General features: G+C 42.3%; 1 protein-coding gene across 1 annotated transcript in view; it reads right to left on the bottom strand.

Annotated features, from left to right (window-relative positions):
• Window positions 1–24,096, bottom strand: part of PICK1 (protein interacting with PRKCA 1) — a gene marked incomplete at its 5' end in the record, with an annotated part of 28,661 nt that extends 4,565 nt beyond the window's left edge. The window contains 4 exon segments of the mRNA XM_078769187.1: window positions 6,879–7,023; window positions 17,776–17,826; window positions 18,610–18,702; window positions 23,963–24,096. Of these exon segments, the coding sequence (XP_078625313.1) occupies window positions 6,879–7,023; window positions 17,776–17,826; window positions 18,610–18,702; window positions 23,963–24,096 (423 nt within the window).
• Between the last annotated feature and the right edge of the window lie 486 nt (window positions 24,097–24,582).

Here is a 24,582-nt window from a genome sequence, read left to right as displayed (position 1 = left end):
CAACAGGACAATGACCCTAAGCACACAGCCAAGACAACGCAGGAGTGGCTTAGGGACAACTCTGTGAAGGTCCTTGTGTGGCCCAGCCAGAGCCCTGACTTGAACCCAATCGAACATCTATGGAGAGACCTGAAAATGGCTGTCCACCAACGGTCCCCATCCAACCTGACAGAGCTTGAGAGGATCTGCAGAGAAGAATGGCAGAAAATCCCCAAATCCAGGTGTGCAAAGCTTGTCGCGTCATACCCAAGAAGACTCGAGGCTGTAATCGCTGCCAAAGGTGCTTCAACAAAGTACTGAGTTAAGGGTCTGAATACTTATATAAATGTGATATTTCATTTTTTTTTTTTTAAATAAATTTGCAAAACTTTCTTAAATCCTGTTTTCTCTTTGTCATTATGGGGTATTGAGTGTAGATTAATGAGGGAAAAAATGAATTTAAACGATTTCAGCATAAGGCTGCAACATAACAAAATGTGAAAAAAGTGAAGGGGTCTGAATACTTTCTGAATGCACTGTAATCGTCCAACATCAGTGCCCGACCTCACTAATGCTCTTGTAGCTGAATGGAAGCAAATCCCCACAGCAATGTTCGAACATATAGTGGAAAGCCTTCCCAAAAGAGTGGAGGCTGTTATAGCAGCAAAGGGGGGAGACCAACTCCATGTTAATGCCCATGAATTTGGAATGAGATGTGTGATGTTCAGGTGTCCACATACTTTTCGTCATGTAGTGTATATCCCACAAGAAGAAATCATTTGCAATTGCGATATTCTGCTGAACTATATGAAAAGATGGTGCAGAGGTGGCACACTTATTTTGAGCTGTCCAGTCTCGGTTCCCATCTTGACTGCAAACTGTTGGATTGGTGTCTCGCTGCCAGGGCATTGCATCACGTAGTGCACCTTCTTTTGGATGGATGGAAGTCGGGTGGCCCATTTGCTTGCTTTACCTGATGGATGTTAAATATCCAATGGTGTTTTCACAAAGAGTAGGTGACTTACCCTACTCTCTTTTTCACCTACCAGTATTGTGTTTTCAAGGTTTTTCATTTTGTTTGTCTCACTCCAAATGGATGCGAGACTTGCAATGCCCCTGTATGTCTGTGTGTGTCTGTGTGTGTCTGTGTGTGTGTGTGTGTGTGTGTGTGTGTGTGTGTGTGTGTGTGTGTGTGTGTGTGTGTGTGTGTGTGTGAGTGTGTGTGTGTGTCTGCATCTTCATATTTTCGTTTTAAAAATCGTTTTCTCTGCAACCGCTTGTCCGATTGATGCAAAACTTCCCTTCCATGGGGACTCCCCATGGATAATATTTTATTGCTAACTCTGACATCATAGGTCACATGGTATGGCAGTCATATTGGATTAAAGGAAAAAAATTGGTCATCATTTTCTCTGAAACCATTCAACGAAAAACACTGAAACTTGGCATATGTCAACAACTCCCCATGGGGTATTATATGGTGATAATGATGACGGCATTGATGAAGTGCTATTCCAGCCATAATTGGTTTAAGTGAAATCTTTATCTGAAAAATCTTAAACTTGTACGTATATGTGATCTATGGCCCGATGTGAGGGAATAATTAAATTTATGACATTCATCACCCATGTCAAGAAACTATGTGACATAATAGGGTGCATGTATGATAGGGATATGTAGGTCATAATATTAGTTGGCCATACTAGTAGCATGTTCAATTAATGATGGTATTTTTGTTCAGAATGAATGTGTGAGGTGAGACTATGCACTCTACAAGTGCTGTTATAGTTTGGAATTTGCAGTTGCTCTGGTTACACAGTCATTGACTATACAGTCGTGGCCAAAAATATTGGCACCCTTGCACCTTTTGCAAATAATGCACCATTTCCTCCAGAAATTTTTTGAAATAAAAAATATTTTGGTATCCACAAATGTATTTCTTTGGTTTGCAGTGGAACAAAACAAAAAAAAGCTCAAAGAAATTACTAAATTTACCTTATTCCACACAGAAATCCTAAAATGGCTTGGACAATATTATTGGCACCCTTTAGAAGTTGTTAGAAATAATTAGATTTGAAGCAGGTGATTCTCCTTTATTTTGAAATTGAACTCACCGAAGGTGAGTTGCAGGTGCCTGCAATATAAAAATCACAAATTTAACCAATTTGAATGAAGAAAAGGAGTCATTCTGCTGTTTTGTGTCCGTGTGTGTACTGCAATGTCACTGTGTGTACATGGAGAAAAGAGAGAAAACCAGAGAATTGTCTGAGGAGGTCAGACACAAGATTGTAGCCAAGCATGGACAATCTCAAGGCTACAAGTCCATCTCCAGAGACCTTGATGTTCCTGTGTCCATCATACGCAATGTTATCAGGAAGTTTAAGGCCCATGGCACTGTAGCCAACGTCCTGGACGTGGCCGCAAGAGAAACCTGATCGAAGATTGCAGCGAAGGATTGTTCGAATGATGGAGAAAGCACCTCGATCAACTATCAAACAGATTCAAACTGACCTTCAGACACAAGGTACGACAGTTTCAACTCGCACTATCCGTTGCCAAATCAATGATAGTGGGTTATACAGTCACGTGAAAAAGTAAGTACACCCCATGTAAAGTTTGGACTTTTTCAACATATTTCAACATACAGCTATTTGATCTTCATTTCAACAATATTGATAGATAAAGGTGATATAATATAAAAAATATCATGAAACATTTACATTTTGTAGTCCATTGTATCATTTCAATAAACATAAATGCAAATTTCGCATGTGGAAAAAGTAAGTACACCCTTGGCTCGAACAGGTGGTATTGCCCCCTTTGGCAGAAACAACCTCAAGAAGGCGTTTCTTGTAACTGTCTACCTGTCTCTGACATCGACTGGGAGAATTGTTTGCCCACTGCTTCATGCAGAATTCTTTCAGCTGTGCGATGGTTGAGGGGTTTCTTGCATGCACAGCTCGTTTCAAATCCCCCCACAACATCTCGATGGGATTCAGATCCGGGCTTTGACTTGGCCATTCAAGAACCCTCCATTTCTTTCTTTTCAGTCATTCCTTGGTGGATTTACTGGTATGTTTAGGGTCACTGTCATGTTGCAAGGTCCACCTTCCGTTGAGCTTCAACTTTCCGACAGATGGCCTCACATTATCATCAAGCACCCTCTGGTACAATGAAGAATTCATAGTGGATTCTATGATGGTGAGCTGCCCAGGCCCTGATACAGCAAAGCTGCCCCAAACCATAATATTTCCACCACCATGCTTTACAGTTGGTATCAGGATCTTGTGGTCAAATGCTGTCTTTGGTTTTCGCCAAACATGTCTTCTGGTACTGTGGCCAAATAGCTCTACCTTTGACTCATCTCTCCAGAGAACATTGTTCCAGAAGTGCTGGTCTTTGCCAAGGTGTTCATTGGCAAACTTTATTCTTGCCCTGATGTTCTTTCTGGACAGCAAAGGTTTCCTCCTGGCACACCTCCCATGTAGATCAAATTTGTGCAGCCTCTTTCTAATGGTAGACTCGTGCACTTTGACATCAACAGTGGCAAGAGATACCTGTAGGTCCCGTGATGACATTCTGGGGTTCTTAGAGACTTCTTTCAGCATCTTGCAGTCTGCTCTCGGGCTGATCTTGCTGGGGCGGCCTGGCCTGAACAAGTTGGCAGTTGTTTGGAATCTTCTCCACTTGTAGATGATCTTCCGGACAGTCGAATGATTGATTTCAAATTGTTTGGAGATCTTTCTAAATCCCTTCCCAGACTCATAGGCATCTATAACCTTCTTTCTGAAGGCCTCAGAGAGCTCTTTTGATCTAGGCATGGTGACGCCGCACACTTCAACAACAAAGAGCAAACCAAACTAAATGCCTGAGGTTTAAATGAGACAGGTTCCTCCAAGATCCTCTTTAACGATGTTCTAATCATTTGCACCTGAGCTGGTGCACCTGATTCTAATTTTAGGTATTTGAAGTAGTGATAAATGTCGGGGTGTACTTACTTTTTCCACATGCGAAATTTGCATTTATGTTTATTTAAATTATACAATGGACTCCAAAATGTAAATGTTTCATGACATTTGTTATATTATATCACCTTTATCTATCAATATTGTTGAAATGAAGATCAAATAGCTGTATGTTGAAATATGTTGAAAAAGTCAAAACTTTACATGGGGTGTACTTACTTTTTCACGTGACTGTATGGTAGGAGACCCAGGAGTACGCCACTGCTGAGAGAGAGACATAAGAAAGCCGGACTGGAGTTTTCCAAAACACACCTGGACAAGCCAAAATCATTCTGGGAGAATGTCGTGTGGACAGATGAGACCAAATTAGAGCTTTTCAGGTAAAGAACATCGTCTCTATGTTTACAGAAAACAAAATGAAGCCTTCAAAGAAAAGAACACCTTCCCTACAGTCAAACATGGAGGAGGTTCAGTGATGTTTTGGGGTTGCTGTGCTGCCTCTGGCACTGGGTGCCTTGAATGTGTGCATCGCATCATGAAATCAGGAGATTACCAAGGTATTTTGGAACACAATGTTCAACCCAGTGTCAGAAAGCTGGGTCTCCATCGAAGATCATGGGTCTTGCAGCAGGAGAATGACCCCAAACACACTTCAAAAAGCACCCAGGAATGGTTCAAGACAAAATGCTGGACTGTTCTGAAGTGGCCAGAAATGAGTCCAGCTCTAAATCCCATTGAACACCTGTGGGGAGATCTGAAAACAGCAGTTGGAAGAAGGCACCCTTCAAATCTGGGAGAACAGGAGCAGTTTGCACAAGAAGAGTGGGCCAAACTGCCAGTGGAGAGGTGTAGGAAGCTCATTCATGGCTATAAGAAATGCTTGACTGCAGTTATTTTGTCCAAAGGCCGTGTTACCAAATATTAAGTCTAGGGTGTCAATAATTTTGTCAATGCCATTCCTTTTTATTTTCTGATTTAAAAGGAGATATTAATTTCTGAATAAAAAACAAAGGTTCTGTAATATTAACAGTGAAATAAAGAATTGTCGAGACCAAATACTTTTGTCAATTTCAACTTATTTTTTATAAAAAAAATTGTGAGTTATTTGAAAAAAGAGCAAGGGTGCCAATATTTGTGGCCACTACTGTATTTTGCTTTGTGTCAGAACTTTCTCTGGAACTAATCTAAGCCTAAGATTGCTCTTTTATACCATTAACTGAATATCATGGTAAGTCTCAAACACTTTGAAATATATGTAAACAATTTGCATATTATCACAGGTTTTATGTACTTGGTGTGCAGAATACAAATTAACTCTAACTTAGTTAACTCTAACTCAAATTAACTCAAATTAACTCTAACTCCTAACCCTAACTTTAAAACAGCTGTTCACCACCATCTCTTATCTTCCCCCATCCAAAACCTTGATCTTTTCTACCCCCGCTAATTTCACCCCAAATCCACCTTGTTTGAAATTCCAACTTCTTTCCTGGAAGTCCTGGCAGTGTCCATATGTTTATACCTCTCCCACCCTCCCCCCCCCCTTCACATGCCTCCCCCCCAAAGCCCTCTCCCTCCCACAGATCTCTCGATGTCTCCATGTCTCTCGGTCCCTGCTCTCAAATGTTGTGTTTGTGTCCTTCCCCCTCTCTCCCCATCTTGTCTACCGCTCCCGATGTTATTTGTTTTATGTGTCTGTTTGTCTTTCTGTGTGATTAATGTTCGCTCTTTCACGAGCCTCGATCTTGTATACAAAAAACAAAAAACAAACAAAAAAAAATCTCCACAGTAAAGCTGGATTGATCATGTAAGCCTTTTCAAAGAGAAACGTAGGGGCAATACCCTTGGCGCCCACCTGGTAGAATAAACAGTATACTGCATTGAGTAAAGGTATTTTAATCCAATTTCAATGTTTGCCAGAAGACGGGGCAGCATGTAGATTGATATTAACATAATCATTGGACTTTAAACAAACAAAGAAAAACATACCTATTTTGGGGGGCAACCCCACCTCCCCCAACCCCATACAACTCCTCAGACCCCAATTTTTCCAATGCCTTGAACAAGCATTGGTACATCACAGATGATGAAGGTTGTGGTGACGTTTCATCAAAATTGTGTGTGTAGGTTCTGAGAAGAAAGCAAATACCTATTTTGGGGGGCAAGCTCCTCCTCCCCCCCCCCATCGAACACCTTAGACCCCGATTTTTTTTAATGCCAGGAACAAACTTTGGTACAACACAGGTGATTAAGGTTGTGGTCAAGTTTCATCAGAATTGCATATGTAGTTTCTGAGAAGAAAGCAAATACCTATTTTGTGGGGCAACCCCCCCTATAGATCCCTAAAGGGGCAGCTTTTTAAAAATGCCGTGAACAAACTTTGGTACATCACGGGTGGTGAAGGTTGTGGTGAAGTGTCATCGAAATAGTGTGCGTCGTTTCAGAGAAGAAAGAAAATATCTATTTTGGGGGGGTCAAACCTGGACCCGCTTTGACCCCCGTATCACCCCAAAGAGGCAGATTTTTTTTTAATGCCGTGAACAAACTTTGGCACCTCACTGGTGCTGAAGGTTGTGGTCAAGTTTCATCGAAATTGTGTATGTAGTTTCAGAGGAAAAAGCAAATTCCTATTTTGGGGGGTCAAACCCGGATCCACTTTGACCCCGGTAAACCCCCTTAGATGTCGAATTTTTTTAAAATCCCGTGAACAAACTTTAGTGACAACACAACAAATATCATTTGTGCCAAATTTGGTCGCAATCCCTTCAGCGGTTTCGGAGAAGAAGTTTCAAGTGTTTACGGACGGACGGACGGACGGACGACGCGCCATCGCATAAGCTACCCTGAACTTCTTTCCAGGTGAGATTAAAAAATATCTCAATTATAGCAGTATCTCAAAAAAACTGTGCACATTTCACCAGCTTATACTCTCACCGTGCTTTTGGTCAAGAAGTTCAATCTTCTCAAGCACGTCTTTGCGAAGTCGAGCAAATCGGTCACGAGCCTCCTGTCTGCAGCGGAGAATCAGCCTGTACTCATAGTTTCCGGTGCACACCCGGTAGAGTGGTTCCTGCAGTGCCTGCAGGACATCACGTAAATGCAGCAGCAGCTACTCAAATGTTTCTTTCCCACTGAATTCTGCTTTTATCCCACATCGTGTGGAAAATGTGACCCTTCCTCTTCAATAATCTTCATCGCACCACGATTCTTGACATCAATCAAGCACTTGAATGGCATAATAGTCACTTCATGGCTCAATAGTGTATGAGGTGATATAAAGTAAGTAAAAAACATTCTTAAGGAGCAATAATCGAAGCCCATCACTCATCACTTTACACTTATAATACAATACCCAACATCAAGCCATAAATGCAGTTATGAGAGCTACTAATTAATTAGAGGCCCATTTTCTTTGCAGAGTTATGGGAACTAACATAATAAGTTGAGAAACGTTTGCAGACTAGAACAAATCCTGGACAAAGCAGCACTCCGATGTAGGATACTGGACTGAAGGTGCGAGAACTTGTAATTTGGCTATGGTACTGGTGATAACTCGCTTCCTTTTTGCGAAACACATTGTGGAATATAACATTCACCAACAACACCTACTGGCAGATGGGTCCTCTGGTTTAATGTCCATTCAATGGGCATTGCCACACATTTATGCACAATGGCCCACATGCAAAACACCAGGGTTACTGTTTATAGCTGGGTCGAGATTCAAACTCAGGTTGGACAATTCAGAGGTGAGTTCACATCACTCGAGGTCTCGGCTCTTCTGCTAGCCTGTTATGTGCATGAAGTTGCATTTCAATCCCATGCGTCCGCATTTGCATAACAAAGGAGGACATAGGCTCATACCTAGCTAAGACAATTATTATTTACTCGCAGGTTTTAGGTCAAGTCAGTCTTTTGGGACTGCCACTGGTAACATGTAACCCAGTGATACCTGACGCATGGTCGGGTTGTTGGTGACTAAACCAACACCCCTCAATGGCTTTGCTAGTGGGGAGAGTGACTGTGACATCCTGCCAGGACTAAAAACAACACCTGACAAAGGGCGGATCCATAGGGAGCCAACGGCCATCCAGTACGGAGATGGTGTCTCCTAAAAAGCACCCAATGGGGGTAGGAAAATTTATTTTCCCACCTGGCCTAGTTATCCCCTCCTGCACAGTGGGCCTGTGAAGAAGTTTCCTTGTTTCAGGACTAGGTGAAGGTTTTTCCAGTTTTTCCTCTTCTTCTGTTTCTTTGTAGCTCTTCACAAATTAGTTGCTTTCAGCCTTGTCTTTCAGCCTTGTAGGCATCAGGAAGGGCATCCGGCCATAAAAACATTGCCTCAAACAGGGAACCATGATTGTCATGGGGCCCGCAAGGCTAACCCCTGCTCTAGCGGGGAAAAATGGCCTTAAAACGATCATTCATTCATTCATATTCAGCCTTGTCTGAGGCGAACTTCAATTTAAAAAAATTTAAATAATGAAAAAGGTACCCACAGAAATTTCCACGTAATGGAAAATGGGACTTCAGGTCCTCAACTCCTGTCAACCTTAATACTCAATTCTTCCTCCACTCCTCCCCCCACCACCTCCATCCCCAAGCCCACAAACCTTCCCCAACCAAGGTCATCAACCCCCCCAACCCCAAGTCAACCCCCTCTTCAAAGCCTCAACAACCCTCTCTGCCCCCACCCTAACTGTCCTATTCTCCCCCTCTCTTCTTCAAGTCCTCAACCCCCTCTCCCAACCCCAACACTCAACTCCCTCCCCTCCACCGCAAGTGCTCAACCCTCTCCCCCATCAAAGCCTCAATCCCCTCTCTTTGTCATTCCATCCTCCTTTCTTCCCGGTTCTTAACAGCATTACTCAATGAACTTTGGCACAGGAGGGGGCCATTCGATCCATCATTTCATTCTTTTTTATTACCCTCGTCAGAGGAGAGGGTATTGCATTTGAGTCCGTTTGTTTGTCTGTCTGTTTATCCGCACAGAATAAATATGATTTTTTCTGCAACCGTTGGTCCGATTGACAGTAAATTTACCCATCGGTGCAACTCCACCTGTAGAATGTTTTAATGATAATTATGACGTCATAGGTCACGTGGTTCGGCCGCCATCTTGGAAAAACCGAAAAACGTTGCACCTTTATATCTCCGAAAGCGCTGAATAGACAAAAATTGAGACATGGCTCATTGTAAAGAACTCTCCATGGGGAATAAAATATGTTAATGATGATGTCATAGGTGCCTCCATTATGACGTCATAATTCGACATGTACAAAACTTCATCCGATCAAGATGCAATTTCTTGAGCGCCATGTTGGCATAAACTGGTGGAGAAAAAAAAAAATTACGTCATCGGTCACGTGGTTCGGCCGCCATCTTGGAAAAACTGAAAGACTTTACACCTCTATATCTCGGAAAGCGCTTAATAGAAAAAATTGAGACATGCTCATTGTAAAGAACTCTCCATGGGGAATAAAATATGTTAATGATGATGTCATAGGCGCCTCCGTTATGACGTCATAATTCGACAAGTACAAAACTTCATCCGATAAAGATGAAATTTCTTGAGCATAACCTACGAATAAATGAGTTTAGGGAAAAAATGATGACGTCATCAGTCACGTGGTTCGGCCGCCATATTTGTTTTAACACAAAAGCCTTAAAAACCACTGAAAATACATCCTGGCGAGGGTTTGCAATCTCTGATTGCTCTTTTTCTTGTTGTTCATGTGAAACATGGAATTTTTTCATCCACTGGCGATTTGATTTTAAAAAGAGTGCATCACAACCTATTCATATTAGCCTTATTGTTTTGCTTCATACTAACATACCTAATAAATTTAGGTATTAAAAACGAAATTATTAGCTATTACTGAATATGAGTAGCTTACGGCAGTAGGTTATGTTTTCACCCCTCTCTGTCTGTTTGTCTGTGAGCAAGTTATCTCAAAAAGTTATGGACTGATTCAGACGACATTTGGTGGACAAGCTGTGTGTGTGTGACAAGGACAACTTGATTAGATTTTTATGAAGATCTGGATACTGGACGTTTTTATCAAATGATTTTTCACCATTGAGAGATAGGGCCAAAACGATATATAGCACGATACATTTCAAAAAGTTAAGGACGGATTTGGACGAAACTTGGAGGACAAGTTGGGTGTGTGACAAGGACTAATTATTTCGATTCTGGTGAAGATTTTTTTTTCCTAAGTGATCCTTCACCATTGAGAGATGGGGCCAAAAAGTATATGTAGCATGCCATTTCAAAAAGTTGTGGATGGATTATGACAAAACTTGGTGGGTGGATGAGTTGGCTAGATGACGAGAACAAGTCAATTACATTTTGGTTCAGGTAGAGATGCAAATCCGTCCTCTCAGTGGGATACAAAACGGAAGCTGGTCAGCCTGGTGGAGGTATGCTCTCTACCGAGTGTTGTTCTAGTTACCTCTGCCATCTGCGATGCACAAAGGTTACCGTATGTACTCGGTAGTTACCTTCGCCACCAAAGGTGGATGGAGGTTATGTTTTCACCCCTGTCTGTCCCTTTGTCTGTCTGTCCGTTTGTGAACAAAATATCTCAAAAGATTGCGGACAGATTCGGACGAAATTTGGCAGAGATGTAGCGTATATGACACCGACGAAATAATTAGATTTTGGTGAAGATCCGGATCCGGCTACTAGAAAATTTTAAGTGATTCTTAACCATTGAGAGATTGGGCCAAAAACGATACAAAGCAGGATATCTCAAAAAGTTGTGGACGGATTTGGACTAAACTGGGTGGACCGGTTGGGTGTCTGACATGGACGATTCGATTGGATTTTGGTGAAGATCTGAATATGGATTCGGATATGAGAATTATTAAGATTTTAAAGTGATTCTTCACCATTGGGAGATGGGGCCAAACATAATACATAGCAGGATATCTCAAAAAGTTGTGGTTGGGTTTGGACGAAACTTGTTGGACAGGTTGTGTGTGTGACAAGGAAGTATCGATTAAATTTTGGTGAAGATCCGGATCCGGATTCAGCTAGTATAATTTTTTAAGTGATTCTTCGCCATTGAGTGATATGGCCAACCAGGTGGAGGTATGCTCTCTACTGAGTGTCGTTCTAGTTTAATATTGTTTTGCTTTGGCCTTGGTATAGTGCATAACAACTGATGTCCTAGTATAGTGTATTCACATTTCAACAAATTATTTCACAGTACCATTTTACAGGAACTTATTTTGTTATTAGGGTAATATAATTTCTCTGTCAACAAAAATATTTATATTGATCTTTCCCTTTTTCACGAGCTGAGGTAGAATCGATTAATCAGCGATGATGGAGACCACAATCTGCCTAGGAAAGCCCCAGGCTCTGCACCAAACTGATTATGATCTATGCATCATCTGTCAACAAGACAACCCTTCAACACTTCAAATGAATCTTTGAATTTCACCATACAGAAGAAATAGGATGATATTGCTGAAAGACTGGAACAAGACTCATGTATTTCATCAAAATACTCCCACAAAAAACTCCCTCCCACAGATCTCTCGATGTCTCCATGTCTCTCGGTCCCTGCTCTCAAATGTTGTGTTTGTGTCCTTCCCCCTCTCTCCCCATCTTGTCTACCGCTCCCGATGTTATTTGTTTTATGTGTCTGTTTGTCTTTCTGTGTGATTAATGTTCGCTCTTTCACGAGCCTCGATCTTGTATACAAAAAAAAACAAAAAAAACAAAAACAAAAAAAAAACTATTGCGGCACGGCGAATGCCAATGAAGGTACACAATGAAGAAGAGTTGTGAACTCGCTGAATAGAATAGACTCCTAGTAGAATGCTCAGGTACTCAGAGGCAAGAAAACGAAGAAAGTGATATTGGTCAACCTGAATATTCAACTCAATCACAAAGAGAAGCTTTTAGTTATTTGACTCGGCACATTATTTGTGAGCAACATTTTACTAGATGTAAGAAGGCAAGCTTGGCAATGACCCAAAGTCGTGGTTCCACATTGGTAAGAAAAGCTCAGGAAGTTGACGACAGAGACATGACTGATGGATGTAAGGTACCACAACCACAGGACTTGTATGGGTGCAAACATGAATAAAAGATCCATATCGCAGAGTAGACATAGTGACCACAAGGTAAGAGATGAAGCATTTGTGCAGGTAAGAGATGAAGCATTTGTGCAGGTAAGAGATGAAGCATTTGTGCAGGTAAGAGATGAAGCATTTGTGCAGGTAAGAGATGAAGCATCAACAACAATAAATAAATAAATAAATAAAGCATTTGTGCCTCTCATCGATGAATTCCAGAACCTGTTGTGTAAAAAAAAACTGTGGTGTATCTCTCTGCTATACAGGGAGTATAGGGAGCTACTGGAGACGAAGGGCCGGAGCAGTGCACAGACATACAGATCACCTAAAAACAAGAACAGCATTCAGTAGAGCGCATACCTCCACCAGGCTGAACAGTTTGTTTTGCAACTCACCGATAGGCCAGATCTACATCCAGACCTGAACCAAAATTGAATCGGCTTATTCTTGTCACCTACCCAACCCATCCACCAAGTTTTGTCAAAATTCGTCCACAACGTTTTGAAATACCATGTTATATATAGTTTTTGGCACCATCACTCAATGGAGAATCACTTGTTAAAAAAAAAAGAAAAAAAGAAAAGAAAAAATCCTTCAGCACTCAATGGAGAATCACTTGTATTAAAAAATAAAATAAAAATAAAAATTCAGATCCTTCAGCAATAACTAAACAATTTGTCCTCGTCACACATCCAACCTGTCCACAAAGTTTCGTTTGAATCCGTCCATAACTTTTTGAGATATCCTGCTCACAGACACAAACAAACAGACAGGTTGTGAATATAATAACTCTGCCAACTTTCGTTACATTGTGGACTAAAGTTACATTTTAGGGATCAAATAACTGTCTGGCCACAAGAAGCGGCATTCAATATATTTTCTTCTGACATAACTGTAGTGGATGCTTTCAAGGAATTGAAGAATTAAAAGCATTGATGATTGATACTGCTGAAAAGGTAGACATGTCTTTAAGGCAGCCTGTCAAAATCGTTTGCAAAGAAGCAAAAGCTCACAAACTTGTTTAACTTCAAAAGAGCCGTCTAAAAATACATATTGTATCAACGTGTCAGATGATGATGCAGGAAATATGATTCCATCTAAAATATTTATCACTGCAGCTGCTTAAATTTGACACTAAAAAAAATCTTCAGGAAGGTCCAGGTGGACGATAATGCTACGATGTTGAGCATGAACATAAAACATTCATTCTATCTCACTACATGTTGTATGCCATATGTAGAAGTCCAACCTCAATGTTTTCCTGAACTCGAAGAAGCACTCACAAGCTGTAAGCGCACAACCTGAAGAACGACTGAAGGGATCTAAGTCAAACTTGGTACAAGTATGTATGATGATGCAAAAATGAACTGATTAGATTATGGGGTCAAGAGGTCAAACTGTTAAAGGTCAGAGTCTGTAAGGTTTTCGTTACCATAATAACTTGAGAACGACTGGAGGGAAATCAGTCAAACTTGGTACAAGTATGTATAATGATGCAAAGATGAACTGATTAGATTATGGGGTCAAGAGGTCAAAGGTCAGAGTCTAAGGTTTTCGTTACCATAATAACTTGAGAACGACTGGAGGGAACTCAGTCAAACTTGGTACAAGTATGTATAATGATGTAAAGATAAACGGATTAGATTATCGGGACGAGGTCAAAGGTCAGAGGACTCGTTGGGGAAAAAATTCTGCTTCTGAGCTAAGTTGAGAACTCGTAATGAGATTTTCACCAGACTTGGTACAAGTATATATTATGATGCAAAGATAAAATTTGGTATCAAAGGTCATGTCAGGTAAAAATGCAATATTGTACTTGAGAACAGCTGAAAGGATTTAAATCAAACTTGGTGCAAGTATGTACAGTGCATTCAGAAAGTATTCAGACCCCTACACTTTTTTCACATTTTGCTATGTTGCAGCCTTTTGCTGAAATCGTTTAAATTCATTTTTCCCTCATCAATCTACACTCAATACCCCATAATGACAAAGAGAAAACAGCATTTTAGAAAGTTTTGCAAATTTATTAAAAAGAAAAAACTGAAATATCACATTTACATAAGTATTCATACCCTTTGCTGTGACACTTGAAATTTAGCCCAGGTGCCTCCCATTTCTCTTGATCATCTTTGAGATGTTTCTACACCTTGATTGGAGTCCACCCGTAGTAAATTCAATTGATTGGACATGATTTGGAAAGGCACACACCTGTCTATATAAGGTCTCACCGCTGACAATGCATATCAGAGCAAAAACCAAGCCATGAGGTCGAAGGAACTGCCTGCAGAGCTCAGAGACAGGATTGTGTTAAAGCAAAGATCTGGGGAAGCCTACAAAAAAAATCTCTGCTGCATTGAAGGTTCCCAAGAGCAGAGTGGCCTCCATGATTCTTAAATGGAAGAAGTTTGGAACAACCAGGACTCTTCCTAGAGCTGGCCGCCCGGCCAAACTGAGCAATCGGGGGAGAAGGGCCTTGGTAAAAGAGGTGACCAAGAACCCGATGGTCACTCTGGCTGAGCTCCAGAGATCCTGTGTAGAGATGGGAGAAACCCCCAGAAGGACAACCATCTTTGCAACACTCCACCGATCTGGGCTTAATGGCAGAGTGGCCAGACGGAAGCCTCTCCTCAGTGAAAGACACATGAAAACCCACAGAATCTTGTTTCTCACAGTCTGAGAGTCCTTTAGGTGCTTTTTTCCAAACTCCAAGCGGGCTTACATGTGTCTTTCACTGAGGAGAGGCTTCTGTCTGGCCACTCTGCCATAAGGCCCAGATCGATGGAGTGTTGCAGTTATGGTTGTCCTTCTGGAAGTTTCTCCCATCTCCACACAGGATCGCTGGAGCTCAGCCAGAGTGACCATCGGGTTATTGGTCACCTCTCTTACGAAGGCCCTTCTCCCCCGATTGCTCAGTTTGGCCGGGCGGCCAGCTCTAGGAAGAGTCCTGGTTGTTCCAAACTTCTTCCATTTAAGAATTATGGAGACCACTGTGCTCTTGGGAACCTTCAATGCAGCAGAAATTTTTTTGTAGGCTTCCCCAGATCTGTGCCTCGACACAATCCTGTCTCTGACTCTGCAGGCAGTTTCTTCGACCTCATGGCTTGGTTTTTGCTCTGATATGCATTGTCAGCTGTGAGACCTTATATAGACAGGTGTGTGCCTTTCCAAATCATGTCCAATCAATTGAATTTACCACGGGTGGACTCCAATCAAGGTGTAGAAACATCTCAAAGATGATCAAGAGAAATGGGAGGCACCTGGGCTAAATTTCAAGTGTCATAACAAAGGCTATGAATACTTATCTCAATGTGATATTTCAGTTTTTTCTTTTTAATAAATTTGCAAAACTTTTTGAAATCCTGTTTTTTCTTTGTCATTATGGGGTAATGAGTGTAGATTGTTGAGGGAAAAAATGAATTTAACGATTTCAGCATAAGGCTGCAACATAACAAAATGTGAAAAAAGTGAAGGGGTCTGAATATTTTCTGAATGCACTGTATAATTATGTAATAATGTGGGCAGAGGCATATCAGTCGATGTCGCAACGTCGAAGAGTCCGATCTCGTGTTTTATGCCTCGGTCAACGAAGTCGCCGGAGGCATTATGTATTCAGGTTGTCCGTCCGTCTGTCCGTCCGTCCGTCTGTGATCGGTTTTCGTTACCGCGATAACTTGAGAATAGCTGAAGGGATCTTAGTCAAACTTGGTACAGGTATGTATAATGAGGTAAAGATGAACCGATTCGATTTTGGGGTCACTAGGTCAAAGACCAAACATCAGAGGTCATGTTAGGTAAAAATATTTTTACCTCAATAACTTGTGAACCAGTGATGGGATTCTGACCAAATTTGGTACAGTTATGTAGAATGATGTAAAGATGAACTGATTCGATTTTGGGCTCAAGAGGTCAAAGGTCAAAGTCTGTAATAGGTCTATAACTTGAGAACGGCTAAAGGGATCTAATTCAAACTTGGTACAGATATGTATAATGATGTAAAGATTAGCTGATTATATTTTGGGGTCCCGAGGTCAAAGGCCAAAGATCAGAGGTCATATCAGGTAAAAATGTGAGAACTTGTGAACAACAACAACAACATGGATTTTAAGGCCATTTTCCCTGCTGGAGCGGGGGTTAGCCTTGCGGTCCCCATGACAATCTTCTCCATTTTGCCCTATTTTCTACATCTCTCCTTGTTAACCCCCTTGCCCGCATTTCTTCTTCCACCATCTTTAGCCAAGTCTTTCTCGGTCTTCCCCGTCCTGTACTTCCTTCTACATCAATTTCCATCACTCTTCTCAACCAGTCACTTTCATCCTTCCTCAACACATGACCAAACCATCTCAGCCTGTTCCTCTTCACAGCATCAATCACAGGCAATATTCCCATCATCTTTCGCAATTCATCATTTGTCTTCCTCTCTCTCAACGATACTCCGCACATCCATCGAACCATTCGCATTTCCACCCTTTCCAGCCTTCGTTGCTGCTCTACGTTCATTACCCATGTCTCGCTCCCATAAATCATAACTCTTCTCACACATGCAGCATACACCTTTCCCTTCAGCTTCAGCGACACTCTCCTCCTCATCAGCATGCCACTCAGTTCCCAAAACTTCTTCCATGCACATCTCACTCGAGCAACCGTTGCCGAGTCTGATCCACCTTCTCCATTCAGAATGTTCACAGAACTTGTGAACAGCTGAAGGGATTTAAATTAAAACTTGGTAGAGATATGTATGAATGAATGAATGATCGTTTTAAGGCCATTTTCCCCGCTAGAGCGGGGGTTAGCCTTGCGGGCCCCATGACAATCATGGTTCCCTGTTTGAGGCAATGTTTTTTAATGGCCGGATGCCCTTCCTGACGCCAACCTTAGTCGCCTCTTTCGATGCGCAGGGATACGGTGTACCTATTCTAAATCGGGTAGAGATAATTTATGGTAGAGATATGTATAATGACGTAAACATGAACAGATTAAATTTTCGGGTCAAGCGGTCAGAGGTCAGAGGTCATGTCAGGTAAAAATGTGATAATGTGAGAACAGCTGAATGGATTTATTCAAACTTGGTACAAGTATTATAATGATGTAATAATGTGGGGGTAGGCATATCGGTCGGCGTCGTGATGTGGAAGAGTGTCGTTCTAGTTTTTCTTTGATCCAATATGGCTGTCAGACACGTGACCAATTACATTATAAATTTACATTCTCTAATATAATTGTTGCTTGGATCATGCTCAATAAATTTCAAACTGATCGGACTAAGCGTTGTACTCGTCGAGTTATGACGTCATTGTTAACAAAACTTGTTATTATTATCGTAAGCATGACGGAGGCACACACAGATGGACAGACGGATGCTTCCCCTTTTAGTTACAGATGACCAAAAATTATTGTGATTCACACACAAACTAACCATAATCTCTTGCAAAGATAAAGGGCTTCTGAAATTAGACTTTTGTTTCACTTTCATGTTTAATTACAAAATATGACTGACATCCAGAAAACCAAAATCTTGCTACAAAACATGCAATTATGGCCAACTTACAGGCTGGGAAGTGTCTTTAATTTAGGGCAATCAAAATATGGATGTTTTGGTGAGGAAAAAGATAAACATTCGATTGTGAGAGGTTTCGATAAAAAGAGAAAGTAAAGCAGTGAAAAAGAAACCAATAATCCCACAGCCATAGCCTATAAGAGGGGAAAATCAAAGATGCAAAGAATACAGCATTGGTGTGCAACTCACTGTGTATGTGTACTCTTCATCATCCATCTCCTTCACCTTCAGACAATAAGACTGGCAGGCAACACACAAAGCCAAATTAAATCATTCTGCACAATCTATTTATGTTCAAATCGAGAAACAATGCTAAGTCTTACAAAAACACAATTTGAATCCTGACAGTTAAATTCACTTATGTAGATCACACGATGTTAGGATCACCATTAGATATCATTCAGATTTTTCATGAAGTAGTAGGACATTAATCTGACATTAGATTATATCAGGTCAAGAAGTAGGAATTCTAAATCTGTGGAACTAATGGCCCAAACAACGCCTCACATTTATAATATTGTTGAGTCAGAGTCCAGCGAATGTAGACGCTCTGCACCGGAAGTTTAAGACGCCCGTAAATGACTCAACAATCTCCTAATTCACTGCGTTCAGAATTAACCTATGGGGCGATCCCTTGTGATAATGTTCCCCCTCAACCAGGGCTCCACAGCTCACTTCACTGCCCCCAGCCTGCATTTCTCTGGCCAAATGGCTGCAATGATGTCGACTTCGTGATAAGTGCGTAGCATTTTCCAAGTTTGTTTGTGCCCCAAGTTCACCTGGCTTCCCCTGCACAGGAGGTTTTACACAACACAACCTTACCCTAATCTATAAGAGGCAGTCACTACCCCTCCCAACCACCCCCCCTACCCCCTCCAGTGCATATATTACATATGACTTATCCCTGACAGATCCCTAATACAGGAGTAAATCTGACCTAGTCAAGCACATGGACTAAGCTATTCTTACTATATTCTATCTATGAACCCCCTCCCACTCCCTCTTCCACGTAACAATACTTACCAGATACTCAAACTTTCCATCAGCATATTTTTTTATGGTGAGCTTTGTGTCTGGCACAGCTTTGTTGAGGTAGGTGTTCAAATCGCTTAACATCTGCAGACAAAAGCCGTGCACCTTCAGTCAGACAGAAATCTCTTCCATTGTCACCAAGCAAATAAGTAAAAACGTGCTCTCCACTGTGTTGGCTTTTATTAAACCCCTTCCAAAGCACTCGACGTGGTCACGTTACAATATACGTATATCACAAATGCACCAATATAAGGATTAAATAGATCTATATTTTCTGAAGGCCATGCAATAAATACAGATATGCACAGCATTGAATGAATGAATGAATGATCGTTTTAAGGCCATTTTCCCCACTGGAGCGGGGGTTAGCCTTGCGGGCCCCATGACAATCATGGTTCCCTGTTTGAGGCAATGTTTTTATGGCCGGATGCCCTTCCTGACGCCAACCCTTGGTCACCTCTTAAGATGCGCAGGGATATGGTGTACCTATTCTAAACCGGGGTACACACCATGATCATTCATCCCATCAAGCTGGTACTCAATTTGCCGACCTCGGAAGGATGACAGGCTGAGTCAACCCCCCCTGGTGTTAATTCAGCGATCGACCGGGATTCGAACCCAGGATCCTAGGATCCCAAGCCGGCACACTAACCGCTAAGCCAACACCAGGCTAAGCATTACATAACATTATAAATACATATATCCAGATATGTTACATAATGTTCAAGAGGAATGTAAATAGGTTTCTTCTTTCTGTTTAATATTATATGAGGGTTATGGAAACTGGCACCTGGGTGAACGGACATCCATGGCACATAGGTTCCCAAGTTCGTTTTAGGGTTAGAATTTGTGCTTAGATAGACCCCCACCCATGGTCTAAGGGAAACGGGGTATATGCCTCCCACTCTAGCCTCCTCCTGCTATTCTTTCAATAACCCACTATTCATGGCCCGTATATTGTGGTTACTCTTGCATGCACCACACAGTTACCAATTTGGTTTCTCTGTAGCGGTTCCCGCTGAATGTACACAATCGCCTTGCACCTGCCAGGACGCGGCCAGGGCGCGATCGCCATGCCGGGCTCGTCCGGACGGGCCCAGATGTGCCTCTCCTGGGCATGCCCGGACTCGCTGTTCCCGGGCACGCCCGGTCTCGTCTTTCCCGGGCATGCCCGCTCTCGCCTTTCCAGGGCTCGCCCAGAGCGCCCGGGCACGCCCAGCCTCGACTTGCCAGGCCGCGTCCAGGACGCCCGGGCATGTCCAGACTCGCCTTTCCAGGGCTCGCCCAGAGCGTCCGGGCATGCCCGCTCTCGCCTTTCCAGGGCTCGCCCAGAGCGCTCGGGCACGCCCAGCCTCGACTTGCCAGGCCGCGTCCAGGACACCCGGGCATGTCCAGACTCGCCTTTCCAGGACTCGCCCTTGACACCCGGGCATGCCCGGTCTCGGTTTTCCCGGGCAAACGCCCCGGCATAAATGTGTATATATATTGCTGCCCGATAAACGGGCTTGGGAGAATACCTGAGCTGTTTTGTTTCATTAAAGCAACTCGGACGAATTCCGTCTTTGGTCGCGTCAATTCTTTCAACTCGCGTTGGAGCGCAGCTCCTTCATCTCCATCTTTCCAAGTACAATTTAGACATTATTCACCTCTGTAGTGAGTCCAACTCCCCATTCATAACTGCCCTTGCTTTAACGCTTCTTAATGCACCACATGCAACCACTTTAGTAACCACCACACATACCCAAACCACAATCCAGAAGGGGAAAAGGAGCAACAACCTTCTGCCTTTTTGAACGTGCTTGGCGGGAAAGACCGCTGGGCGGGAAAACCCATTAGGGAAGAGAGGATAACGTTGCACACGGGAAAACTCCAGTGCAGGATGACTGACAGTGGAAGAAGGCGGCACCTGGTGAGCACACTAATGAGAATGCGCTGTCACGGGTCAAAGAGCAAGCTATGACCTTTGCTCCCAGGAACTCCGCCTCCAGTGAACTCTGATTCCACAAGTCTCCACCCGATGCAAGCGGCTCAAAAAGCGGAACGACAAGCCATTCACTGGTGTTGAACCATGACAGGGACCCTGCTGTTTACTCGTGCTGGAGAAGACCTGCCTGCCCACTCAGCCAAGAGGGAGAGCCACTGCCCGGAATCGGCGCTGGACTCGGGACGAGGAGTGCTGAAGCCAGGTCGCGCAGAAGCCATAGGTGCTGCAAGGACAGAGCGAGGAGGGTCCGGAGCGTCAGGGCGAGCAGGTAGGGGGTCCCTCGTGAGGAGAGATCGCTCCAGAACTGATGTACATGACTTTATCTTGCTGTCCCTCTGATTAACCTTTTATTCGTCTACCTTGACTCATGAAGACCTGTCAACCGAGCTATCAGAGCTATCAAGCAAAGAGTGATGAAGAATTGGCCTTTTGACCGTTCTGGGCAAGGCTTTACACATGCAGTTTACACCTTTCCCTTAAGCAAACACTGCACACACTTGCACTTCTACATTTACACTACCGTACCTACTGTCTTTAACCCTCCCACCACCAATCTCTTCCTTATCTCTATCACGATCTGCATACGTCCATCAATGGTGCCGACAGTGGGTTGGTTGAAGAGCCGCCAACATGCCCTGCTCTGTACCTCTCTTCTCTTTATCTCTAGTTTTCTCTGTATGGTCTGCTGGCACCCTCTCCCATGTGTAGTTGTTAAGATTGTAGCAGGGGATAAGAGTTAAGTATAAGAACTGAATAAATGTGCCTCGTCTTTCATCACTGATTATTGTGCTTGTATAAATGTGTCTCTTTCATGATTAATTATTGTACGTACATCTGTGCTTCTTTGGTAAACGGTTCGTTTCTCCCCTGCCCGTTTCATCTCATTCCCTATTGGCTCCATTACGTGTGTAATCATTTAAATAGCCAGGAAGGTCTGCCCTACCGATTGGCAACATAATTTAGCCAGTATGTACTTTATGGTTTTGCTCGGCCGTACCTGAATAAGTGGATAAGTACGCACTGAGGGTACGTGCCCCAATTGACATCGCTAATCCACCGGAAAGGTAATGCATTTCGTAAAAGAGCGAGGACCCTGCCAGGTTTGTGTAGCCCCCACTTTGAGTGGCCTTCGGCTTTGTGGCAGGCAAAATTCTATTTTAAAATCATCTGTAAGAATGGTTGATTGGATCTCGTTATCTTTTGCAGGCTAGTGTTGTCTGCCCCTCTGGGAGAATGCACATGGCATTTGAGTCTAAAATGTTTGGCCTTTGAGCCTGTCTTTTTTGACAATACTTCAATTTGATTGCACGATTTACATTCTCCAAACTGTGGTTCTTGCAATTTGGCTGATTGTGGATTCTCCCAACTACAAACTGTTTTTCATCTTCCACATTCCTCATTGTAGACGTTGTACTTAGACTATAAGTTGTTTTCTCTACCACAGTTTCTTTTTCCACAGTTTCTCCTCTCTAACATCAATTGTCATTCATTGTTGCGAAATTTGAATTTATCTGTACCCAGCTGTCTCATTTTATTCCTTGTGGTGCGATGGCAATTTTATAACTTTTTTGCTAAGAATAGAACAGAGCATGAGAAAAGAGCTTTGCCAGGACAAGTAACAATGAGATTAGTCTCAAGTTGCCACACTCCATGGGAGATACTTTGTGGAAGGAAACTATGATGCAGTCTTTCCATTCTGCTGGTACTTTGCCTAATGCCTACACTTTTAAGAATAATTGGAACAGACTAATGCTCCAAGCACAGGCTAATATTAGTTCCAAGGCACCTTTGAGGAGCCCGGGTGGAATAAACCAGAATCGGTAGTATAATCATGTAATTGGTCTGGCGCCCGCTTTGATTACTAGTAGTTGGCAGTTCGAACCCTGGCCAAGTCATACCTAAGACTTTAAAAATGGCACATGCTGTGTCCCTTTCTTGATGCTCAGCATTTAAAAACATTGGAGCACAGACAAACAAACATGTACAGTATGTTGGCAACTATAGCACAGGCTTTGATAGGCCTAATGTCCTTCTCATACATTGAAGTTCCTTGTAAGGGAACTCGTATTTCTAACCAGATGCTGTAGCATAATAGTTTGAGCTCAAACCCGGCTAAGTCATACTGAAGACATTAAAAATGGTATGTGCTGCTTCCCTGCTTGATACTCCACGTTTAAAAGGATATAACATGAACAAACAGCCATATATTGGCAATACCAATGCAGGCTTTGGACCTAATAGCCTCCATCTGTGTTGAAGTTCCTTTTAAGGGAACTATTATTATTATTAGTCCCCTACCGGTGTACACCAGAGGGGACGAGAGGTTTGCACTTCGTCCCTCCGTCTGTTCGTCTGTCAGTCCGTCACGCAAAGAACAGTTTTCCGGACTTTTTTTCTAAACTCTTAACGCTAATGATTTCAAACTTGGTACATGGTTTCCTCATGATAAGTTACAGATCAAGTTCGAACTTCACGACGTTTCGATCATTTTTGACAAAGTTATGGCACTTTGAACTTTGGTAATTTCCCCAACAGTTTTCCGGACGACAGACTGCCGGTAGGGGACATGGATTGCAGCGCAATACTCAGAATGCTTGTTACTACTACTTATACCATCAGGTCTACCAGCACATTCATTTCATAACTTTAGGATGCCATTTTATACTTCCTCAGATGACAGAGGATCAGTTTTCATCCTGCGTCTACAGCTATGTGGTCTGCCATTTCACATAACCCTGAACAGTCACCAGAAGATGTACGATATAAGCTGGCGACTAACATCAATGGCACATGATACGTGATGATGATGATGATGATGATGATGATATACATGCCTCCAGTTATACTTTTTGCCACATACTGGACTAACTACTGTGAGTATTTCATTTGTAGAACATTTTGCACATGTTTTCCACACAATACCCCACACAGAATTCCAGGCAGAGTCCAACAAAACAAATAAGTAAATATTTAAATTAACCAAATAAGTGGGTGCACAGTTAAAGATTCCATGCCTTATAATCCTTTGACAAAGGGGAAAAAAAACGAATCGTACTTTTTTCTGAGACAAAATTTGTCTCCCCATCCCACTCCTCCCCCAAATTAATTTACCTGTCACCATTATTATACTTCTGATGATAACGCATAGCCTCATTCGCAAATAATTCATTATAGGCAACCGCAATTAATCTTTAGGTATGCTGTGTAACCACTTTGTTACACACATTGTGGAAAAGCAATGTTGTTTTCCAAGCCAAAAACTGTTCATAATTTTCAAAACTTACACAGTTCTAAGAATCAAGTGAACGGCTCTTCTAGCAGATGGAGCAGTCAATGCAGATGTGCAAATTAGAAACTTACTGGTTTCAAAGTTTTCAGCAGCTGAATGCCAAACTTCTCCACCATTCGGTGTGCATCTGCAAAATTCACAAATGCTTTGCTTGCCATTGGCTGTGGCTCACGAACTCCAATCACCGAGAAAACATCACCAAATGCTGTTGGCAAAGAAGCAGAGGTGGATAAGTTAAGTGCCATTTTGTCCATGAAAACTGGTCCTTTCAATTTAGAGCAATCAAAGTCGGGATGTTTTTGCTGAAGAAATAAATAAACATTACATTATGACATGTTATAAGAAATATGAAGGGAGGTAATCACTCGTATTGCTCATATGTGCCTTGGAAATTAAATGACTTTTGAAAAGTCTCATTCCTTTTCACATTATGACATACTGCTCCTGCTCACGCTCTACTCTAAAACAAAAAGGTGTATATTACGAGGGGGCTTTTCAAAAAGCTCAATAAACAAGATGCTCACAGAAGTTGTTTTTTTATATAGAAGTATTGAGTGTACCAGAAAGCAATATCGTTTTTAAGCTGTGTGTACAACTTTAAAAAAAAAACACATTACTTTCCGGTACACGTAATATACACTACATGGCCAAACGTATGTGGACACCTGAATATCACATCCATATGTGCTCG

Source organism: Myxine glutinosa, unplaced genomic scaffold, assembly GCF_964187855.1.
Source record: "Myxine glutinosa unplaced genomic scaffold, kmMyxGlut1.1 SCAFFOLD_1655, whole genome shotgun sequence".
In the NCBI taxonomy this organism is placed as follows: Eukaryota; Metazoa; Chordata; class Myxini; order Myxiniformes; family Myxinidae; genus Myxine; species Myxine glutinosa.
This window is presented reverse-complemented; position numbering and strand designations above follow the sequence as displayed.